The 24,960-nt window shown below is 43.7% G+C and overlaps 2 protein-coding genes across 3 annotated transcripts in view; one reads left to right on the top strand and one right to left on the bottom strand.

Moving 5' to 3' along the window:
- Positions 1–24,960, top strand: part of ano3 (anoctamin 3) — a 334,095-nt gene that overhangs the window by 162,615 nt on the left and 146,520 nt on the right. The window contains exon 11 of the mRNA XM_070898640.1: positions 1,890–1,950. Within this exon, the coding sequence (XP_070754741.1) occupies positions 1,890–1,950 (61 nt within the window). The remainder of the gene's footprint in view (positions 1–1,889; positions 1,951–24,960) is intronic.
- On the bottom strand, positions 717–24,806 carry LOC139279520 (mucin-15-like). 2 transcript variants are annotated; one of them, XM_070898641.1, is made up of 4 exons: positions 24,535–24,806; positions 8,418–9,191; positions 5,691–5,861; positions 717–2,296 (listed from the first exon to the last, which is right to left on the bottom strand). In XM_070898641.1, exons 2-4 carry the CDS (start codon positions 9,148–9,150, stop codon positions 2,127–2,129), a joined length of 1,074 nt encoding a protein of 357 aa, XP_070754742.1. In that variant the 5' UTR covers positions 9,151–9,191; positions 24,535–24,806; the 3' UTR covers positions 717–2,126. The 2 variants fall into 2 exon arrangements, with proteins under 2 accessions (XP_070754742.1, XP_070754743.1); XM_070898642.1 differs by having other exon boundaries at positions 24,540–24,806.

The following is a 24,960-nucleotide window of genomic DNA, read 5'->3' as shown; positions in this document are numbered from 1 at the left end:
CATTCAAATCATATCACTTTCACTTCCAATATTGACTATTTGTAATAACCTAGGAATTCTTATCCTCGTGTTGAAATCCCTCCATGGCCTCGCCCCTCCTTATCAATGTAACCTCCTTCAGACCTACAACCCTCCTCCAACTCTGCATTGCTCAAACTCTAGCTTCTTGTGCATCCCCAAATTCCTTCGTCCCGCCTTTGATGGCCGTGTTTTCAGCTGTCTTGGCCCTAAGTTCTGAAACTCCCTCCCCAAACCTCTTTGCCTCTCTATTTTCCCTTCAACTCCTTTAAGATGCTGCTTAAAACCTACTTCTTTGACCAAGCATTTGATCACCTGTCCTAATGTCGACGCCTTTGCCTCAGTGGCAATTTTTGTCTGATTTGCCTTGGGATGTTTCATGATGCTAACGTGCTATATAAATGCAAGTTGTTGTTGATGATATTTGTGGTCCTTTTAGAGAGTACTTAGAACAGTGACCTCCAACTGGTCATGTCACAGGAGAGCTGCACAGCAAATGAAATACAAATGAACAGAAACTCAGATAAGGTAGCATCATCAAATAAAGCATACTAGCATTTATTTAAAGATTCTGAACTTTTGATTAAAAATAATAATAGATGAAAAATTATGATTCAAAAAAATGAAACTAAAGTATATTTACAACACTTTAACAAAAAAATAACCTAAAACATTGTAAGGAAATTAAGAGCCTACAATTCTTGAATTTCACATTTTTAATTGATTTTATTATAGAGAAACATGTAATGAGACTTATTCCACAGACAGACAACAACAAAATCAACAAAGACTGCAAGGAGTACTTGTGTTTAGATTGTATTATCTCCTTTTAATTATTTTAACCGCCCTCTATGCCTCCAACAACCTCACATCATTCCCTACCCGAGAGGTTGGATGGGGCTTGCACTCGTGACTTTGCTAATGTCGTCTTGTGATTGAACACTAGGAAGTACTCGAGTAGCTTAGCATAACTCAGTCTTTGATCTTGTATATATTGTGATATATGTTGTGCATGGAGTGTCTATGTTGTGGTACACAAAGTATCGCAATTGTGCGACAGGCTCGATGGACCAGATGGTCTTTACCTGTCCGTCATTGTTCGTCTGTTCATATCTTCATTCCTACCTTCTTTCCTGTTTTCCTTCCCTTCCCTCTCCCTTCCTCCATTCTGTGGGGAATGGCCTTCACGGCATCTGTTCCGTGACCTAGCCTATATCACCAACTCAGCATCTGGTAATTGCAGGTAGATTCAGTGGTGTCTATCTTGTGGACCCTCATGACAGACAGTGATATTAAATGGAATGCGGCCAATATACTAAAGAACACTCTTTATTGGATTCATAAGATAAGCTCTCCTAAGACTAATTGATCAAACATGTCAGTCCACGGCCTGGTAAGATTAATATATGTACAGTTGGCTGGCTCCATGGCCTATGTCCTACCTCCTCTTCCTAAAACAGTGAATGCAATGCCACTCAGTGAATACTTTTCTGCTAGTCGGTATTTGCATCTCACAAAGATAATAAACAGTGGGAATTATAAAGATTGACAGTAGTGACAAATATAGAATACTACGACTGAGCGTTAATACCAAAGCACCAATATCCTCCTCATATTTAAAAAAACTTCTAATAGCGCAATCTTAAATTTTATGTCAATATATGAAAGTCTATATTCTATGTACAGCATATTTGAGCTGGAACATTGCAGCATTAAGTTATTAATGGTATTTCTCAATATGGCATTATTGCACTGATCTTGAAAATGCTTTTTTTGTAAATGTACAGTTTGTGTAAAAGTATTTGTGTGTTGGTTATGGGCTGTTTGTGTAACAAGATAATTAACATTTCCATTCTTTCTGCTTCCTCTAGGTAACACATCTGTTTGATAATGGAGGCACTGTCTTCTTTGCCATTTTTATGGCTATCTGGGGTAAGTGCAGTTCCAAGATTTTCCTGTTTCAGCAGTAGCTTTTTAAAAAATGTTACCTTCTCCCAGTTCTAATCAATTTGACATCACTACTGATATAGAAAAGGTCTCTGTTCAGTCTCTTTACCAGTAGGGTTTTTCTTTTGTTGCCAAAACAGATGTTTGTTTTGTGAGTTGGGTTATGCAATATTCGCGTATGAAGGTGGTAAGTTATCCAGCTGAATGCCATAATTCACATTCTGTCCTGCATTGTAAGGCAATTCTTCATTCTCGACAGCAGCGTTGTAGTATGCTGTTCCTTCTTGGTACCTTAAATCAATAGCATCTTCTGTATTGTCCAGACGAAGAACTGAAAAATAAATTGAAATAGAAGATGATCACTTTTGGAATGAAGCAAATGTGCAAGATGATATGTACTTGCTGGTAGTTTTGTTGAGAGATATTAATAATAAACATTCCAAAATCTGCTACTTTAATGGAGGCGTTAAGAATCAGTTAGTACATTTCTAGTCCAGTGAATCTGATTGTTATGATGCTCCCTCCAGTTTAGGTGCAGTGGGAGACTTGATTTTGAACAAACTGCATTTGTCCCTGTGTAAAATATTGAGATCCAAAAGCCAGAGTTCACTTACATCTGACACTCCATAAAGACCCTGATGAAGTAACAAAAAAGCGACTTCATTTTTAATTTATTCAAAGAGGTTGCGACTTCGTAAACATTTGATAGATTTTTGGCAGTTACATTATGCTGTTATCAATTTTGCCAACCGATTGGCTCAGGTTCTCTGGCAGCGGCAAAATCCGTGATGTACATCATAACTTCTGCTTTCTGGTGCCATTCTTTCTGTCGACAACTTCCTTCCTATTTTCCTGTATTTTCAATTAGAATACGCCGCAGTGTACAGGGCGGAAAATCGGAAACGGCAGAACCATTTTCTTCTTTTCTTCCCAGTGATTCAACAAACGCATTACATGGGGTTGCAGTGTAAAGACTTAAAACTGGCGTCAATGGAAAAGGAAATCAGCAGAGTGAAAAACAGGCTATCGATTCGCTATTGGCCATTTTGCTCTGCTGCCCTTCTTGTAGGAATTCAGTGAATTATAGATTGTGCGCTAATATGCCGCTTTGTTATGCATAGGGTCATACATGTCAGGATGCACTAATTTGTTGCTGACTCAGGTGATCACTAATGGCACGGTTTTGTAAAAAGAAAGAAAGACTTGGATTTATATAGTGCCTTTCATGACCACCGGCTGTCCAATTTACAGCCAATGAAGTATAGTCACTGTTGTAATTTGCACAGAGCAAGCTCCCACACAGCAATGTGATAATGACAGATCCATCTGTTTTTGTTATGTTGATTGAGGGATAAATATTGGCCAGGACACCAGGGATAACTCTGTTGCTCTTCTTCGAAATAGTGCTCATGATCTTTCACTCCCTCAGTACTGCACTCGAGTGTCAGCCTAGATTTTTGTGCTCAAGTCTCTGAAGTGGGACTTAAACTTAGTCTTCAGAGTACAACCCACTGAGCCACGGCTGACACTACACTACTTGTAGGAGCAAAGAGGGCTGGTGTATTTTCATGTTGTAGGATGCAAAGTAAATTTGGAGAACATTCATTTGTTTGAGAGTAGGAAGGAGGTAAAGAGATTTCCATCTGCAGCAAGTGCTATTGGAAATCTCCAGCCTCTTCTGCACCAGAAATGTCTAATTTCTGCCTGTTGTCAGCTGATCCCGGCACCTGCTGCACCTCTTAAATCAGTCTAAGTTGAGTGCATTAGGAGTGTAAAGGCAGGACACTCGAAGCTATTGAGCCACTGCAACGTCATTTTGACATATGCAAATGAGGTCGGTCGGGTCTCAGCAGGCGAATTGCAGGAAAGTTCAAAAATGTTACAGGTTTTCGAGGAAACATTTTAATCGCGGAAATTGGACAGAAGCTACTTCTACCTCACTAGCGTAACATGTAACTGGCCAACATTTATCTCTCAACCAACACCTAAAACAGATGATCTGATCATTTATTTAATTGTTGCTTGTGGGAGCTTGCTGTGCATAAATTGCCTGCCATAGCCCCTACATTACAACAGTGACTCCACTTCAGAAGTACCTCATTGGCTGTAAAGTGCTTTGGAATATCATTAAGTCGGGAAAGGCGCTACATAAATGCGTCTTTCTTTTTACATTGCACTTTGAAAATATCCGGGAAGATTTCTTCTGTTCACTGTTTACAGTGAATTCACAAGGACCATTTCATGCGGCACTGATAATTTTTGCTTTAAGCATCAAACTGCAAAAAATCTGCCCCAATGGAAGTTTTGCGATTTTTTTTTTTCTTCTTAATCTGTTACTCAGTATTTATTTCTAGTTTTTGGAGGTACTTCGGTGTGTTTGTGAGGTGTTACACACAATACCAGTCAAGGTATAAAACTGTACCTTATCTTTCTCACTGAAACAGATTAAACCACTGTACTACAGGCAATACGAACAGGATGTATTTACTGTGTTGAAAAGAGTGAAATTAATCTTGACAATGATGTATCTTTTTCACTTTAACTTCTGGTGTCAAACTTGAGAGAGCCGTACTTCAGTTTTAAAGCCTTCTTACATTTATACGATTGAGCTTTATCTGTTCAATGATAAACTATGACTTGCAGCAATTTATTTTTCTCAGCTGTAATGGTGCATTGTGAAGCATTTCATTTGAAGAACCACGACCGTATCATTTTCTTTTGTGAGGCTTTTTTTTAAAGTGAGGCTGTGTGGGTGGCTCCCTTGCGTTTCAATATGATGAAATGACAAAGGTCTGAATTGCAAGGAAGGAAAAGAACATTCAATGTCATTCAATGTTCCAGAAGTGATTACAGTGGTTCAGGCTGCACTGAATGGCAAGGTTTTATGTGTTTTCTTCCCTAAACTGCTTATTTATTATAACAAGGGATTGGTTGCTGCAAGTGAGTTTTTATTGCTCAGATCCATTCAGAAACCAGGTTTCACTTCCTCTGGTAATTTCCAAACAGCACATTGGTACCGAGACAGCAAACTGTGCAGAGATTTGAATGATGTGTGCTGTGCCACATCACTTGCACTAGCTGCAACTATTGTGCAAAGCAACCCCAACATCTCTCTCTAGCTGTCCCTTCTTCCTCTCTCTCTCTCTGTCTCTCCTTAACTTGCTCTACTCTTAACTCTCTCTCTCTGTCCTCCTTCCTATAACAGGGGGAATAGTGCATAATTCAGAGAACCAAAGGAAGCTGCAAGGGAATATTGATAATAAGCTGGAATTACCAAAAAAAAAGTGGCAAATGGAATCCAGTGTCATTAAATATGAGGTAGTACATTTTGGTAAGTTATGAGAGGACCTATTACAGGCTGTAGGGGCTCACACCAGGGTGGACAATCAGTGTGTTGAAATCTTTGTGAGAATGGCTGAGGCAGAGTCAATTACTCCTTTTAAGGAAAAAGGGGATACATATTTGAATCAGAGGATGACATAGGGTTATGGGGAGAGACCGGAGCACTGGGATTAGTTTTGGAGTGCTCAAGCAAAGAGCTGGCACAGACATGATGGGCTGAATGATCTCCTCCTGTGATTTAAACCTCTATAGCTCTATGACAGTTTGTAAATTGTACTTGGTTTTTCCAGGTACTATAATTTAATATCTTGTTTTGACAGTAACTAAGTGGAGCTACTTTTAAGAGTTAATATTTTATTACAAGATTTTTATTAATTGCTTACCTGGATCATTAGAGAGATTATCGTACATTCTGCGATGATTAAAGTGCTCTGACTTTTTGTGTGTACAGAAAGTGTAAATAAGAAGTGTGACCAGGATGATTCCCAAAATGCAGCCAAGGATGGCACCAATTATCACTCCTCCGCTGACTTTTTTATCCACCGGAATTAGATCTGAAGCATTTTGAAAATAATGATAATTACATAACGGGTCAGGTCATTGAGATAGTTAAACAAAATTAGCTGCTGACTTGCCCAATTATTGCACAGAGTTTCTCCTTTAACAATTCATTACTTATTCAGTAGTTTCATTTCAGCGACAATCAACTGTGTAGAAACTGAAACAAACCAGTACTTCAGTTTGTAACAGCTGTGAGGCTATTTATTACCTGGTGTTTCCTTACATAGGAAATGCATGACTACAGATGGTATATTCTTACCGATAGAAATGTTTAGCTTGACAGTACGGTATGTTAAACATTTATTTACTTCAAAGTTACTTTCTTTTAATGAAAAACGAGTTTAATTTGATTCAACAACAACAACAACTTGTATTTATATTGCGCCTTTAACACAGTGAAACGTCCCAAGGCGTTTCACAGGAGTATTATGAAATAAAAAATTCTGCTCAAAGTAAGTGCTTTTATTGCGGTGAAGAATTTTAGTGATCTCTTCAGGTAAAGTTGAGTTTGGGCCCATAGAATGTCTGTCTGTTATATCAGCGGAGTTTCAAACAGTGTGCACAGATGCTGTCCAGAGTTTTTGTAGAATCATAGAAATTTACGGCATGGAAGGAGGCCATGTTGTCCATTGTGTCTGTGCCAGCTGATAAAGAGCTATCCAGCCTAATCCCACTTTCCAGCTCTTGGTCCGTAGCCCTGTAGGTTACGGCACTTCACGTGCAATGAGGGTTTCTGCCTCTACCACCTTTTCAGGCAGTGAGCTCCAGACTCCTCCCTTCCCTCTGGGTGAAAAAAGTTCTCCTCAACTCCCCTCTAATCCTTCTACCAATTACTTTAAATCTATGCCCTCTGGTTATTGACCCCTCTGCTAAGGGAAATAGGTGCGTGCTATCCATTCTATCTAGAACAACAACAACAACAACTTGTAATTATATAGCGCCTTTAATGTGAAACATCCCAAGGCGCTCCACAGGAGTATTATGAGATAAAAAATTTGACAGCAAGCCACATAAGTAGCAATTAGCGCAGGTGACCAAAAGCTTGGCCAAAGTGGTTTCTTTTAAGGAATTTCTTGAATGAGGAAAGAGAGGTAGAGAGGTTTAGGCAGACACTTCCAGAGCTGGGGCCGAGGCAACAGAAGGCACGACCACTAATGGTTGAGCGATTATAATCAGAGATGCTCAAGAGGGCAGAATTAGAGGAGCGTAGATATCTCGGGGAGATTGTAGGGCTGGAGCAGATGACAGAGATAGGGAGGGGCAAGACCATGGAGGGATTTGAAAATAAGAATTTTGAAATTGAGCGTTGCTTAACCGGGAGCCAATGTAGGTCGGCGGGCAGAGGGGTGATGGGTGAGCGGGACTTGGTGCGAGTTAGGACACGGGCTGCCGAGTTCTGGATGACCTCAAGTTTACGTAGTGTAGAAAGTGGGAGGCCAGCCAGGAGTGCATTGGTGTAATCAAGTCCAGGTCCCTCATAATTTTATACATCTCAATTAAATTTCCCCTCAGCCTCATCTGTTCCAAAGAAAACAACCCCAGTCCCTTCAATCTTTTCTCATAGTTAAAGTTCTCCAGTCCTGGCAACATCCTCATTAATCTCCTGTACTAAGGGAAATAGATCTGTCCTATCCACTCTATCTCGGCCCCCTCATCATTTTAAACATGAGAACGTGATTAAGTGACGCTCTTTTCACAAGTTATAAATGCCTCATAATATTATCCTGCTTCATTTATCTGTCTCTGTAATTTGGAGATGGAAAAGCCATTGTGTCCGGCGAGAAGGTGGTTAAGGGGGCCCCACTAAAGTATGTCAAGTTTTAAATGGCATGGAAAAGGTGAAAGTAGAATATTATTTTTAAGCCAGTGAGGCAAAAGGCCATAAATTTAAATTAGTGAAACATGAATAAAAATGTTCTTTGAAAGGGGGGTGGGGGGGCATTACCAGCTCCCGGGAAATTGCCCAGGAGTTAGCGGAGGCCATGGAAGATGTCAGTGCCAGCCTTGCGGGTCACGAACCGAGCCCATCATCTGCTCATGGGGCGGAATTTAAAGGGGAGGTCACCAGGGGTGCATTGGAGTAGTCAAGTCTAGGTCCCTCATAATTTTATACATCTTGGCGATCTTGCCGACTCACCGGTCGGCTATAATTATTATCTCCTAGCGTGGTCCGGCCCGCCATTGTGCAACCGGGTTTTGGGTGCTGGGCTGCAGCCCCGGTACCACACTGCCCTGGTGGCCCAGTCAAGGCCATCAGAGGCCGTGCAGAGTGTGCAGCGGCCCTCCCCTTTAAGCGAAGGGGAGGTGCGTTGAAACATGACAGCGCTATGCTTTGAAAAAGATAAAAATCATACCTTGATCAACACTGGTTTTTACATTGATTTGCAGTAATGTACATTGATAACATGGCATTTAGGGGTGAACATACTGACAGCACAGTTATGCATGATTGACAGCTGGTTTAACATGCTTCAGGATCACAGGTTTGTATAGTGCTAAGAATGAAAATTTGTAAAATCGACCCTTAATATTTATTTTTGAAGTCTTACCTTTCCCATTGTCAGTCGATATATCAGCAGTTGTGATAATCATCGTACTAATGTCGGAATTAATGGTGGTTATTACAACAGTTGGACTTCCTGTAGTACTGCTGTAAGAAGTGTTATTAGGTGAGGGTAATGTTGCTGAAGTTATGTTTGTCTTGTTACCAGGCGCAGCCATTGAAATGTTGCTGAATGTTACTGGTATAGCAGTTGAGTTTCCTAGAGTAGTATATTGTGTGGCAGCTGTATTATTAGCCTGGACTGTGGTCGCTGCAGTAGTCATGTTCGGATTTGCTGTCCCATTCAGGTGGCTGGTGGATTGTACTGATGTAGACATTACATCAGTCGAGCTGTTGGCCTTGCTTGTTGTTGTAGACACTGTCTTATTAGGATCACTTTCTATTGGTGTATTCAGTGTTGTTGAGTTGTTCGTGGTTCCCGCAAAAGCGGTGGCACTGGGTGTTTCAGTGCTATTGGTACCAGAAGCAGAGACATTACTAACGGTGGAAGTGGCTCTTAAAGTGGCAGTAATTGAGATGTTGCTGGTCATTACAGCTATTGCAGTACTGATAGCTGATGTAACGGCAGTTGAGGATTCCTTTGATGTTGCCGCAGCAGTTGAAGCTTCAGTAGTTACAGTAGAGTTGAGTGGCACTGAAGATGTACTTTGTGAAATTCCAACACCGCATAGATGGCATGTTAGGGAAGTGACCATTAAAATTCTTAGAAATGATGCCATTGTATAGGTTGTGTCAATAAAAATGTCTTCAAATTGGAATCCTGGAAAAGATCATCTCATTAAGCACAGCTGAGAGCAGACCATAATAGTTTCTTTGGAGCTTTAACATATATTTTGCTACAGATACAATTTGCTATGTCAAGTTACTTTTTAAATGATGAAATCAATATATAAATGGATATATATTGAATAGAATTAAAATCCCATTCTGTATTAGCAGTGATTTGTTGATATATGTTTGGGGGCGAGGGGGGGTATAGTTTAACGTTCTCTGCCCATTGGAAACATGGCAGTGATGGAGGTAAAATTGAGGTGGCCAACTTAGTGCGCAGTTCCCGTTTCAATGCCATGTTTTCCAGGGCAATATGAAGGGCAACCCAGGCAACCACCTGAATCAAGCGGGAATCTCAGAAATCCATGCAAATTGGGGTCTTATGTCACATGTAGGGCCCAATCTAATTTTAACAACCTACCAGGCAGTGCACCCACCTGGACACTCTGCTTCATAAAACTTGGCGGGTATGAGGAAGAGGCCTGGAAAGGTACGTGCTCAAATTATTTTTGTGGGGCCAGGAAGAAAAGGAGTGCTCCCCCAGGCTCCACAAGAAGGATTTGGCTTGACAGGGTAGATGCAGGGAGGATGTTTCCTCTGACTGGGGAGTCTAGAACCAGGGGTCACAGTCTCAGAATAAGGGGTCGGCCATTTAGGACTGAGATGAGGAGAAACTTCTTCACTCAGATGGTGGTGAATCTTAGGAATTCTCTACCCCAGAGGGCTGTGGAGGCTCAGTCGTTGAGTATATTCAAGACACAGATTGATAGATTTTTGGAAATTAAGGGAATCAAGGGATATGGGCACAGTACAGGAAAGTGGAGTTGAGGTCGAAGATCAGCCATTTTCTTATTGAATGGCAACGCAGGCTCGAGGGGCCGAATGGTTTTTTGTTCGACAAGGGTATTAAGGGTTACAAATACAGATCAGCCATGGCGGAACAGGCCTGAGGGACTGAGTAACTTGCTCCTGTTCCTCCAATCCAATGTGGGCCGCTACCGCCCAAAGCTCCCGCTCCACACCCAATCTAACGTTCTGCCTGCTGGGTCGACCTGCAGGTTACCCGATACAATGCCATCCCAGGCTAGTGAGCTGCAGTGGAATGCGCAGGGCGTGCAGCTCGACGGATGTATGTTAATGGTGTATAGCCCTCAAAATGGACTGGATCTCTTACTGTAGGCATTGGGCAGCTGGCTCATACGATAGTTAAAATCCCACCTGTGCTATCAGGAATTATTGCATAGTAATCAATCTAAACATTAAGATTAGGAAGTGCGTACGGACCCAGCGAGGCCTCGCAGAAGCTGGTTTCCGGGCCACAATGTGCATGCGCCGAAAACTGCCTTTTCCGATCTGTCAAGATTTCTCCATACAGATCCTCCGCATCCCCGGGAGAAGGAATCCGCGCGGGAGAGATTGGGCTATTTGCCCAACTCATGCCCAGCGAATGTCCTTCAAACTTTTACTCTTGGTAAAAACAGGTGCATAGTTTAATTTGCCAGAGTAAGAGTTTTAAAACATATAAAAATTTAACTTAAACACTCATTTTTAAAACCCTGTCCATTAGGGTAAGTTTATTTTTAACACTATTAAAACACATTGGGGCCGAAATGCAGGGTCTCAAAGATTACCGTTAATGCCCATTTGAGGAGGCCGTTCCTAAAAATCGAATAGCCGCCGCTTTGGGGTCAACAGGCCGAACCGACCGAAATTCAGGTCGGGGATTTTTTCGGCCTGAACACCATCCCGCCCAAGTCGTTGCACTGCCAATGTTGAGCAATAAAAAATACTTACCCATCGATTTTCACCTGAATCCGTCGATCCCCCGCTGCACGGTGCCCCTGACAGGTTTCTCTGTCGGGGCACCATCTCTGCACTGAGGGCTCACTGCCGCGGCTGCAATGGAAAAATCTTTGCCGGCCGATTTGCCCATTAGCCCGCAAAATAATGCCCCGGGTTCGGCCGGGCCACCAACAGGCAGCCTGATGGCCCCCTCTTGGGCGCCAGGCTGCTGGCCCGGCTGAAACCCTCCCGAGTGGCTCAGTGGCCAAAGTTTAAAAAAATGATGGAATCTCTCCCCTTTAACAGAGGGGAGAGAGCACGGTGACACACACGCGCTGTGGCATTACCCCCACTCCATTGCTGATTGACAGTGGCGGAAGCCCCAGCCGACCCATTTTCAGCCAGTCAGCCTGGCTTTTATCTAAGGCCTGCCCCCATTATGATCCATTTCCTGTAGGACTTTGAAAAAATGTTAAAGTCCTGAAAATGGAACGACTACCGTACCAGGAGTTCCAGCGGTGAGTACCACTCTAAAACTCATTGGGGCGCCAGCTTTCTGGTGCGCCTGATTTTCGGCCCCATTTTACAAATTTCAAAAAATACATATTTTTTCTAAAACATTTAATTTCAATTAATTTTAAATATGTGAGGTGTTTTATTTATTTATTATGCTGCGTTTCGGTGTTTTAGGGGGTTTTCTCATTGATAGTAATGGGAACTCGTACAAATGGAGTTCCCATTTTTATCAATAAGAATACTGCATAGTGATTGGTGGTCCAGGCCCACGTCACTCCAGCATGTACGTAAGTACCTGAAAGTCATCTCCCCGTGCGCTGCACAGCGAATTTGAGCCCCTGACTGGGATCTTATGTTCCTCCAGGACCACCAGGTACTTTTGTAGATTTTTTTCGGGTCAGAGGCATTCGTTGAAGGAAGCCTCACACCGCAATTTCCTCCCATTATATTTTGATCAGTAATATGATGTATGTTTGTCTCAGAAATGTGATTTGTTGTCGTCAGTTATGTTTTCCTGTCCTTCCAGTTTGCCCAACTTCTGTCTGAGCATCCATTTTCCTTACTAAATGTTTTCTCCTCTACTCTCCCTTCCCCCACTGCTGCCACTAAATCTATCTTGCTTTCTGGGACAGAGAATTCCATAGATTTACAACCCTCTGAGAGAAGAAATTCCTCCTCATCTCAGTTTTAAATGGGCAGCCCCTTATTCTGAGACTATGGGCTAGAACCTCCACTTGTTTTGCCTGCTTAGCGCCCATTTAACCGCTGAAATGATGTATAACGCCCTGACAGCGCCCATTTTGGCACAAAATGGAAACTGATGGGCTTTTTTAGGAGACTTATCGCCGAGCGTTACTTTCCCCATGTGCTTAATGCCGAGAAAAAATATTACCGCCCACCGACTTTTTTTTGGCAGAATCAGCAGAATGGGCGAATTCAACGACCATAATATCTACCAGCGTTACTTTCTGCACGGACTTAACGCCGAGATTCAATAATACTGCCCGATGACTGTTTTTTGTCGTAAAGAGCATATTTACCCAAACTAGCAGCCAAGGAGATCGCCCACTGTCAATTTCACCACCTCGCACACATATCGCCCAGAATATCGCCCGCTCAGAAAACTGCCCACAAAAAGTGGAACTAACTGGGATGGATGCCAGCAGTGTGGCTGGCATTTGTTAAATCCCACGCTTACGTGAGGAGCTGATATCGGAAACATGTGCCTGAAAGAGCGCTGATGTGAGTGACAACACTTGACACACTGCTGTGTGTGTGTGCAGCTCAGACATCAATGATGCCCATCACCTTGGTGCCAGTTAAAGTTTACGTTGATTGATGTTAAGTTGTATTTAACCCTTTCATGGTAAGGAATCACCAGTGTGTAACGGTCCAGCTATCTGAGACAATGCGCAACAAGGTTATCTTCAATAACAAAAGTTTAACACCAACAGTGGTCTGAAATCATAAGTAACACACCCAACCCCCGCCCACATCGCACTTTTTCCACCATTGACATAAATCACATGGTCAACATGTCCAGCAACACAGAATACAAAGGTAAAGCAGGCGTGGTCCCCAGCCCCCATACATTGCAACAAATTGCATACACCCAGATGGAGATATAACACAGCCATCACCTGGGCATATGCACCTCACTTTCCTTGCCCCCTCTTTTTCTTCTACCCACCTCTATCTCTTCCACTCCTCACTCCACAGCACCTGGCCGAGAATCTCCTCAGGCGGTGCCCCATTGGGGGGGGGATGAAGGCAGATGCATTGGTTGAATGGGTACGGGTGTGGGGGGTGCCGAGGGGCAACATTCTCTGATGCAGAAGCAGGATCTTGGTCCTTGCTCGCATCTGCCATTTGCAATGGTGGAGCAGAACCTAGCGGTGGAGTGCCGTGCTCTGGGACCACTGGGAGGGCTGTGGCAGCAGTGTTCCTGGCTATCGCATCCAGGGACTCCGCCATGCACGGAATGTACTCGGACATGGTGGCCAGGTGTTGGGATATGCCCCCCAAAGCTTCGATGAGTTGGTCACCAATGCCGACAGTCCTCCTGGACAACTGAACCATCTCTCTGCTGTCATGTCACGCTCGTGTAACAGACCTGCCGTGTCCACAGGCCTCCGCGGGGTCGTTGCCGTCCTGGGGAAAAATGGGGTGCCCTGTGGAGAGGTGCTTGGGGCCGGCACCTCCAGAGTGGAGGCGGGAATGATTGGAGGACCAATAGATGGTCTTGGGGTGGAATGGGTTCTGGAGCGTGGCGATACAGGTTCCTTGAAGTCCGCGCTCTCATCCGTGGAGAATAGACCCAGCAGATTGACTGGCGACAATCGGAGCTCCTCAGCACCAGATGTAGTAGGATCATCCGCCGACTCCTGCCTCTGTGGCCTCACCTGGGGCCATGCTGCTGGCTGATCTGCAAGACACAAATGAGGTTGTTAGAGGAGAAGGGGGTGCTAAGGTGACAAGATGAGTCCAGTGCTACACACAGCATATGCACGACAAAAGCACCACCGCTCTCAAAATCATCGCAGACATCACATTTCATGACCATCTACACATTGTGGATTGCAATAATTTTCATTAGGCCAACATTATTTCTATGACACTTTTAGAAATCATCTATCATATATGATTGGTCGGATATGAGTTGGTGTGGCATCTATTGACCTTACATCACGCAATGGTGTAAGCTTTACTCACGTGGCATCACTTCAGGGTCTGCAGATGCGCCCGTGGCTGTCCGGGGGTGCTTCCCCACGAGTGCTAGCACTCGCTCCTCCATGTCAGTGATGTCGCTGGGGACTGGTGGCACCCCACCCATTGGCCTCTGCATGGACCTCATCGTCAATAGCTTCTTCTGTAAAAGGTGACAGGACGACATGGCATGAGATCATTGCATGATAACATTGCTAGGTACTGTCACAGACACTGATACAACACATAACCGACAGATGTAATCATGATTATTATGATTATTATCATTCTTTACCTAAAGACGTACACCTTGATCACAGGCTTTGAGTAAAACATTCCCGGTTGAAGTGAAAGACCTCACATCTGCTGATAGTCACTCATAACTGTTACAAATCAAATTATATAAATACATAAGTACATGTAAATCAATGGAATACTTACTCTTGTGGATTCCACAAGGTCCTTCCATCGTTTGCGGCATTGGTTGTCCTCATGCACCTCATTGGTCGCTGACGAGACCACCTCTGCTATCTCGGTCCATATCCTCTGGTAGGCCTTTGGGGTGGGCTTCCCACGCCCTCCCTGTGTCAAATCACCCCAGCGTGACTCGACCTCCTGCAGGAGTTAGGTATTTGCCTCGTCCGAGAACCTCCTGGCTCTTTTGCATCCTCCAATGTGCTCCTCTCCCACCTCACTGCTCTCCCCGGCGTTTGTCTCCACAGCGTGCTGTGATGCCTCCTCCTCTCCCTCCATTATAGGGCAAACTCTGTCAAATATGTGGCTGTTAACAGCTACTTTTTTGTTTGCCTACTTGCTATGAAGCTCTAATGTCTCCCTCCTTCCTCCCAAAGCAGCCACACCATACCCAGCCACACCTTCAGTCCCTCTGAGCTCCCTCTCTCTCTGTCTCCTCTTCTGCACATATCATGGTGACCCTTGACCTTCTGAATCGCAGGAATTGAGCGTTGTCATGCCGTTGCTAAGGATGGCCACACTTTACGGCAGAAGGTCAGAAAAATTTAACGTTGCCACCCATTTGATATCGTTCACGGTAATGTCCATTTTCAAAAATGTAAACTAGGTGTTTTGAGAATGGGCGAGAAGCCGGTGATCTGAAAACTCGTTTATACCGCCCACACTAGAAATAACACCCATTTTGGGGCGATAAGCTCAATAGTGGAGGTTCTAGCCCATAGTACCTTAGTTTTAGTTTCCTCTATGAGTTGAAATATCTTCTGCATCCACCTTGTTGAGCCCCCTCATTATTATATTTTTTGATAAGATCACCTCTCATTCTTCTGAACTCCAATGAGTATAGACCCAACCTACTCAACCTTTCTTCATAAGTCAACCCCCTTATCTCCGGAATCAATCACATGAACCTTCTCTGAACAGCCTCCAATGCAAGTAGATCCTTCCTTAAATACGGAGACCAAAACAGTTTGTGGAAGGGAATGACTAAAGATATATTGGGGTAGAAATCGGAAAATGGGGGCAATCACGCTTGCGTCACAAGATCCGCCATATTGGTGTAGACGGTTTTGCAAGCATTTCGGGTGGCCACCTAAAACAGGCATTAGGCCCCCTCCATATGTTAATTTGGGGCCGAACATCTGTTGAAGGGCCCGTCTTCAAAATTAATTTCCAATGAGTGGACCAGGTGCCAGCCTGCCCCGCTCAGAATTAATCCATGGCCCCATGCGGTCGCTAATGAAAGGTATGTTTTTTTTACATTTAATTTAAAAACCTCCCTGTGGAGTCAGGAGGAGATGGAGTGCTTCCCCAACTCCACAGCCATCATGATCCCAACCCACCCACTCCTACTTCCCACTTCAAATGCCCCCTCCATGGACTGACCTTCAGGCACATAAAATCTTAATGAGGCCCGCGGCCAATTTCGGGCCAGCCTCCGGCCTGTTGGTCGAGGTGGCCACTCCCTGTGCTGCACCAAGTTCTAGCAACAGGCCCAGACAAATTTCCTACCCCATTGGAATTGGAATAACATTGGGGCTGAAGGAAGTATTCAAGTAATGTCAACCAGAAGATATGTTGGATGCACGTCATCTGCCTATAACAGTCAACTTGAGCCCCAGCTTCCAGCATTAAGGAAAGAGTTGCATTACTCTGTATGAAAGGGCAGGACTATCGACCTTGCCACATATATTGAATTACTGGATCATGTTGGCAGACATCATTAGATTGTATCTGCCCTTTGTGCTTATTTTCTTCAATTCTTCTTACCTACATCAATTCTGCCTGAATAATATTGTAAAAATGACTGAACAAATCAGCAGCAAATATCGAGTTAAGCTCAGTTCTACTGAGCCACCAAGGAAAGTTTTGGCCGGGCCAGCAGCCCAGTACCCAAGAGGGGGTGCCGGACTACCCATCGGCAGTCCAGCCAAACCCACGGCCACCATTGTCGACCAACTGCAGAGTCGGCTGATAATTACTCGGAACCTTGTTGGAATTCTGTTGCAACAGCAGTAAAGAAATTCTTTACTAGCCTTCCCCATTATTTCCGAATCTCACAGACCATGAGGTTGAGTCACCTGATCTCAGCTCAGGCCACGATAGCAATGTTATCACTGATCTCAGGACTTTTGTGGGAAGAGTGCATTGGCAGTGGTTCCTGGTCTTCTTTTCTATGGGTGAACCCTGCTAGGATTGCATGTCTGTGGACCAAGATGAAGACAGAATTGGACTCCAATGCATAAATATTAATCGCCCAGTTAAAGTGCTTCAGGACAACTCTAGCCCATCAAGCTGTATCCTAGTGGGGAAGGTGACAAGAAGGCAGTGGGGATTTTTTTTACCCTGCACTAAATTATAGAATATTGCAACACAGAATTGATCCATTAAATTTGTTTTTCTCCACATGAATCCCACTCTCCTGCTCACTGCCATAGTCTTTAATATTCCTCTTTTTTTCAAGGAACTGTCTATAATTCTCTTTGTAAAGAATTTATGAACTGCACTTCTGCAATGGATTGTGGTGGAGAATTCCACATTCTAACCACCCACTGTGAAATTATTTTTTTAAACGAACTGTTAATTGTTCCTGTAAATATCTTAAATTGTTCCCTCACATTATAATGACGCCAATCAGTGAAAAGAATCTATCAAATAATGACTACCTATGAAGTGTTGCTTCGCCCATTGTTAATTAAGACAGGACATCAGGAAGCTGCCATATTAGAACAAAGACACAATTTCTTCGTTCGCTCGCAGTCAAAACTATTGTACTGATGGAAATTAACATCTTCATTTTGTTTCAACATCTGGTATAACTAGTGATAATATGCAGAATCTTGCAACAGGATTAAAAAAAGATGCTGGAAAACTGACATTTATATAACATCCTTCACCGGATGTCGCAATGCACTTTGCACCCAATAAATTATTTTTTTGAAGTGTTGTAATGTAGGAAACACAGCAGCCAATATGCACTCAGCAAGCTCCCACAATCAGCAATGTGATAACGACCGGATAATCTGTTTTTTGTGATGTTGATTGAGGGATAAATATTGTCCAGGACACCAAGGATGACTTCCCTGCACTTCTTCAAAATAGTGTCATGGGATCTTTTATATCCAAGAGAGCAGCAGGGGCCTTGGTTTAACATCTTATCTGAAAGACAGCACTTCTGACAGTGCAGCACTCCCTCAGTATTGCACTGGAGTATCAGTTTAGATTTTTGTGTTCAAGGCCCCAAGTTTCCACTCAGAGCTGGGCGCCTGTTTTTCGCGCCGAAAACGGCACCTGAAAAAAAACGCGGTATTCTCGAGCTCCTTGCAGCTCGATGTCTGCTTGGCGCGGCGCACAGGGGGCGGAGCCTACCACTCGCGCCGATTTTGTAAGTAGGAGGGGGCGGGTACAATTTAAATGAGTTTTTTTGGTGCCGGCAAACCTGCGCGTGCGCGTTGGAGCGTTCGCGCATGCGCAATCTGAAGTAAACATTGGCACTCGGCCAGTTTTAAAAGTGCTGCAGAAAAAGTGAAAATTTGTTTATTGAACGCTTGCAAAAAGGCTTGCATTTTAATTTTCTTGATAGTTCTGTGTATGAGGGAGTGCTTTTAGCAGTCAGTCCCCCTCACAGCGAGAAGGTTGCTGCTGCTCCCGACCAGCCACTGACGCCGCTGCAATCCCATGGCCGAATGGCCTCAAGTCCGTCCGGGTGCTGCTTCTTCGCGGGGAATGAAGGCCTGCCTCAAGCACCAAGGCTGCTTGCTGCCTGCCCCTGTCCCCGAGACCGACGCCACACCGCTGCCTGAAGCGCTGCTTGCTGCCTGGCCCCAAGACCGACGCCACACTGCTGCCTGAAGCGCTGCTTGCTCCCTGCCCCAAGACCGACGCCACACCGCTGCCTGAAGCGCTGCTTGCTGCCTGGCCCCGAGACCGACGCCACACCGCTGCCTGAAGCGCTGCTTGCTGCCTGGCCCCGAGACCGACGCCACACCGCTGCCTGAAGCGCTGCTTGCTGCCTGCCCCGAGACCGACGCCACACCGCTGCCTGAAGCGCTGCTTGCTGCCTGGCCCCGAGACCGACGCCACACCGCTGCCTGAAGCGCTGCTTGCTGCCTGTCCCGAGACCGACGCCACACTGCTGCCTGAAGCGCTGCTTGCTCCCTGCCCCGAGACCGACGCCACACCACTGCCTGAAAGGCCTGCCTGAAGCACTTTCATACAGGTAGGAACATGGTTTATTTAATCTTTTCTTTGCTTATAAATTTTTATTCAGGTTGGATTTATTTGTATAATATTTGTATAAGTATAACTAAGGATTGATTGTAGAATTTAATGACTTCCCTTCCCCCCCCCCTCCACCTCGTTCCCGACGCCTAATTTGTAACCTGCGCCTGATTTTTTAAAGTGTAGACAAGGTTTTTTTCAAGCGTACAAAAATCTTCACTTGCTCCATTCTAAGTTAGTTTGGAGTACGTTTTCACTGTGGAAACTTTCAAATCAGGCGTCAGTGGCCAGACACGCCCCCTTTTGAAAAAAAAATTCAGTTCCAAAGTGAAACTGTTCTACCTGACTAGAACTGCAGAAAACTAAATGTGGAGAATTCCGATTTCTAAGATACTCCGTTCTACACCAGTTGCTCATAAAAATCAGGAGCAAATCATGTGGAATTTGGGGCCAATGTCTTTGGAGTGGGACTTGAACCCACAACCTTCTGACTCAGAAGTAAGGGTGCTACCAACTGAGCCATTGGTTGATACAAGAACCAGATGCTGCTTTTAACCTACCAAGGGTCCATAAGCAACTGCTTGACTTTAATCACATTGATCGATAGAAGTGTGGTTTCACCTGTGTGGAAGTAAGCAGTTATAGAAAAGTGGTTGTAAAGAGGCAATATGGTAGATGCCAAAAATACTGAAATTGCAATCACAATCCAAGAGTGACTGTCATTATTTTGCTTAATGGATATTTTAGTATTATAAATTGGTGGTCTTGGGCAATCATTTTAGGTTTTTTTATGATGTAAGGACATTTATGCTGAACATCATCATGCTTAACACACCTACATTTTTTGCAAGGGAAGTGTATGCCTTCAGCAATTAATCATCAGTCCTATTACCAGCCCCACATTACTCATTGATTGCATCACTTACTGGAGGCCTTGTGCATCTTGTAGCAGAAACTGGTGTGGTGTAATCAGCTAATGTTCATTTTGTGGGTAATCTAAAGCTTTATTAAATTTAAAGCAAAGCAAAGTATTGGATAATGGTGCGCATGCAGCAGAAATTGATAATTTGAATCTCTACTGTTATGATTTTGTTACTAATGACTGATGACTGTTACTAACCAAAAACAATGAGCTTTGTATGCCTGAATCCAAATCATAAGAGTGTTGTATAGAATTGGATACTTTTCAGATAATGACAGCCGCAGTTTTGTGAAAATTGTATTGCACTAAGTGTCCAGTTACACAATTATTTTTGTATTGATGTCACAGCAGTGAATATCTCCCTTTCATTGAGCCACCTTACTTGGCTGAGCATTCAATTACATTCCACAAACAACAACTACAACTTGCAATTAAGGAGTGCCTTTAACATAATAAAACTTACCAAGTGCTTCACCGAGATATATAAGATATTAGGACAGATAACCAAAAGCATAGTCAAAGAGGTAAGTTTTAAGGAGCGCCTTAAAGGAGGAGAGAGAGGCAGAGAGGCGGAGCGGTTTAGGGAGTGAGTTCCAGAGCTTAGGACCGAGGCAGCTGAAGGTAAGGAAGCCAGTAGTGGAGTGATGAAAATCGGGGATGCACAAGTGGCCATAATTGAAGGAGCGCAGAGGTCTCGGTGGGTAGCAGGACCAGAGGAGGTTACAGTGATAGGAAGAGGTGTGGCCATGGAGGGATTTAAAAACAAGGATGCAAATTTTAAAATTGCGGCATTGCCGGACCGGGAGTTAATGTTGGTCAGTGAGCACAAACTGCATCTCAGTTTGTCATCTTATTCCTCTGGCTCCTTTTCTTCACTTGAGCACATTACCCTTTAACACCCTTTTTCCCTGAGAAGTAGATTTCGGCTTTGTCCAATAGCGGATAATAACGGTGATAGAAGTTTCTATTAAAATGAGCTAGGGATTCGCTATGACACTTTTTATGCTATCACACTGTCAAGGTCACTGTCACAGTACTTATTGTCTACTTTCCTCCCAATCCCCAGCCCCCTCCTCACTATTCTCTTCTCTATTCTCCAAACTTAGTTTGGGCACTGAATGATTTTTCATCCTTGGTTCGAGTTAGACATTAATTCCCCATGTCTGTCTCCTCTGATTTCACTGTCCTTCTGATTTTATTCAACCTCACATTGCACAACAATTCTCCCAAGCATTGCTATCAGCACCCACTGATATCTCCATCACAGTACTAGCTTTCCCTTGCCATCCATATTTCTCTGTCCACCTCCAACTCCTCACTTATGATCTCCCATCCATGGAACAAAACCATTCTTCCAGCCTCTTTTCTGGTACCCTATCTAACTCTGAACTTTCTCTCCTCAGTCCACTGCAGTATTGCCAACTCTATCAACCTACTCAACAGCTCTTTTGCCCTGCTGCCAATATCTCATTCCCAAAAGATTCTTCATGGTTTCCTTTCCCTACAATTTTCCTTGACAGAGCACCTTCCTATCTCTTTTCAATTCCAAGAGCCATAGACAAGAGCCCACAATGTACCTGACTAGCCTAATCATCCATCGCCAAATTTAGCTTTGAGTACATAAAACAATGATACCTCGCTTTCTCTTACCTCAGAGCAGGCTACAATGCAAAGACAAACCCAACATATCCCGCTTCCATCCTCTGCCAATTGCATCCTTACTTCTGATACTAGTGAGAAGCTCACATATTTCTCTGTCTCTCAAATGGAACCTATTTGGTCAGCCCTCCCAGGTCTCCGACCACAATAGCTTCACTCATATTTATATCTCAGTCTCATTAGATTCCTTTCCTCCAAAGTTGCCCTTGACCTCATGCCAACTCAGCTCTTGAGTGCTCATCGATATTAACTGCTCTCTTGACTTGAATATTGTTCATATCCCTTTCAAAAGTCGTCACCTCTGTCTTTAAAAAGCTAACATTTGATCACGCCACCCTCTCCAGCTATTTCCTCCTTTCCAACCTCCCTTTCATCTCTAAAGTTCTGGAAAATGTTATCACCACCTAAGTCTATGCTCACTGTTCCCTCCACCCCCTGTTTGAATCCATTCAGTTTGGCTTCTTCACTGCCCACAGAATAGAAACCACTCAAAATCACTGAGAACATGATGCATGATCCCTTCCCTTCCTCCTTGGCCTATCCCTGACTTCCGACATGATGGATCATATCCTCTGCATATCTTCAATGCCTCTATCATATCTTCAATGCCTCTACTTTGTGGTCTGACTCCATGGGACCACCCGCACATGGTTCCACCCATCTCTTGCAGCAGTTTACCCTCAGTAATTCATTGGCTTTGGGACATCCTGATAGTGTGAAAGATGCAAGATAAATGCAAGTTGTCTTTCGTTTCTTTTGTTTGTGGCCACACATTTTCCTTTGATGTGTCCCAAGGATCCACACTTGACTCCCTGCTATTCTTCATAAATGTATTACCTCTAGGCAAAGTTATCATAATATGGAGTCAGCTTCCGTGTGTGTACTAAAGATACCACACCATTATCATCTTCAATTCCACAACTTTTGCTGTGCTGTCTGACTATATATTGGATGTTAGGTTTTAAAGAAGCCAGAGCCTTTTAGCATCTTCTCATTGGCAATATCAAAGCCATCTTGTTCAACTTCCACTAGATGATTCTGTTTGGTTTCTGATTTCATCATCTTGGTGCTTGTTGAATTCCAATGGTGCACAACTTTGGTATTCAGCTCAATCCAGAATGGAGGTTGAAACCTTGTTTCCAGTCCATCAACAAGAATGCTTACCTCCACTTCCAAAATATGCTTTCATCATTTCCAGGTTCAACTTTTCTGACACTCTGCACACTACCTTCCCAAGCTCTGCCCAACATAAACACCAAATTATCCAGACTTTGGCTGATCACAACCTATCCTGCACCTCGTTCCACTCAACTATCAACATTGTCCTTACCAATATCCATTGGCTTCCTGTCCCTTAGCACATTGAATGCAAAATCTGAGTACTTGTCTAAAATCTCTTCATTGCATCCCTGTATCGCACCTTCTGCAACCTTCTCCAGTTGTACATCACAGATCGCATCCTTCACTTCTGAATCCTCCTGTCTGGTTTACCATTAATAAAAGAAGTGCCTTAAATCATCTTGCCCCCAACTCTGGGATTCTCTCCCTAAACCCCTCAGCTTTGCCAAGTCACTCTCCATCGTCAAGAGCCTCCTTAAAACAAACCACGCCTCCTAACTCCTTCCTTACTCCTCTCCACCTATGAATTGGGACATAGCACTATGCTAATGGTATGATGTAAAGGCATTTTATTATTGTTAAGGGATTGCGGATATGTATTGATGTCGAAGTAAACTCATAAGTCAAGTCGTTGAACTAACCCCCAAGCACATTAAAGCAAGAGATTATCTCGCACCACTTGGCCCTTGCACTGTATGTAGTATAATTCCAGCTATAGTGTTCTGATTTAATAAACTCTTCTGCCCTCTATGATTTAGTCTGCCAACAGTGAATCATACAGTACTGATACAGCACACAGACTGATGCCTGTAGTGTAATGGAAGCCTAAGATGCAAACTAAGATTCTCAGATGAGTTTTAATTTTCTGTGGGCAGGGCGGGTTTTTAAGCTATTTTTCTGAACTTTGCAGAACTTTCAAAGAGTCGGCATAGGCGTGATGGGCCGAATGAATCCTTCTGTGCTGTACGATGATATGATTCTCCCACGGATTTGGTAGAGGTTGCTCCAAATTCACATGAGATACATCTTATGGAGATCAACATCAGCTCCTTTCCAAAGCTTTGCACCATTCCCCTACATTAGCATCTACGTCAAACACTCCTTAATCAGATATAACGAAGATTAGAATAGGCATTTCCTCCAGTAATTCCTTCTTGCTGCATTATTGTAACTTTTTTTATTTTAACACCAACTAAGGCCTATCTGAGTGGGACAGTAATTTAGTGCTATTGAGGAGGTTTAATGTCACGGGTTCTGAAGGAATACCCGGCAGACAGATTTTACTTCTGTAGAACAAATATGATGAAATCTGACTGATGTCAGCTGTTATGCATAGCTGAAACCCATAGCTTTCCACAGCTGGCCCATTAGATCGAGTTGAGGGGTGAATAGTAAAACCCAGAGCTGAGTGGGCTCATATAGTGCATAAGCACCAGCAAAGACCAATTAGGCCGAATGGCCTGGTGTGTGCTGTAAAATTCTATGAGTCAGCTCAGCACTCCTTTAAGAGGTGTCTCAAGAGTAGCAATAGCAGAGGTCTAAGAGCAGGTCCCTGTGCTCTTAATCCTTATTGCCATTAGCAGCTCCAGAGACAAGAGGGTGCTTTAGCCCCAGCCCCACTACCGTGTTGCTGCCCCGGTTCCTATGACCAATATTCAGAGATAGGGGAAGGTGTAAACTTGTCAGTGGAAAGTTGTGTTATTGTCAGTAACAATAGCAGCTCTGCAAAACTGTGGCCTGTAGTGTTGTTTTGTGTCTGAGCTGTAATGTATGCTATCTGAACACCGACGGTATACTTTCACTGCTTAAAGCAACTACAGCCAGCGCTGAAGGCTTACTGAACAGGTGTTAAGAGAGAGCTGTTCACACTCAACAAATATAAAACTGTATTTCAAACTCAATGCAACAGTAGAAGTAAGAGTTAGAGAACACTTACCTTACTTGAGGTGATGTGATTCAAAATGTGTTGAACACTGTCGGAACTGTTGGTGTATCCGAGCTAACAGTGTCCGTCCAGCTCAGGTGAGCACAACAGTGTGGCAGTCGAATGGATATGGTGACTAATTAAAAGAGCAGGTGCGGTTTCTTCTTGGGGCTCTTACAATGTGTCAGAACCGGATAGACCTGATTAGCCGTTTCTCTATTCGCCCATTTGAAGGTATTAATTTACAGTGCACAGAGTATAAATATGCCCTCTAGATGGGTGTGTTCTGTACACCCTTACTGCGCAAGAGGTTTTTGCACTAAAATGTTTGTGCAACATGCATTCTTTTGTTTAGTTAATTCAATCAGCACCTTGGCCAAACTATGTTAATCTACTAGATGACAAGTGTTTTGATATTAATGTTGGTAGAAACTGAGG

Source organism: Pristiophorus japonicus, chromosome 14 (genome assembly GCF_044704955.1).
Source record: "Pristiophorus japonicus isolate sPriJap1 chromosome 14, sPriJap1.hap1, whole genome shotgun sequence".
NCBI classification, from domain to species: domain Eukaryota; kingdom Metazoa; phylum Chordata; class Chondrichthyes; family Pristiophoridae; genus Pristiophorus; species Pristiophorus japonicus.
This window is presented reverse-complemented; position numbering and strand designations above follow the sequence as displayed.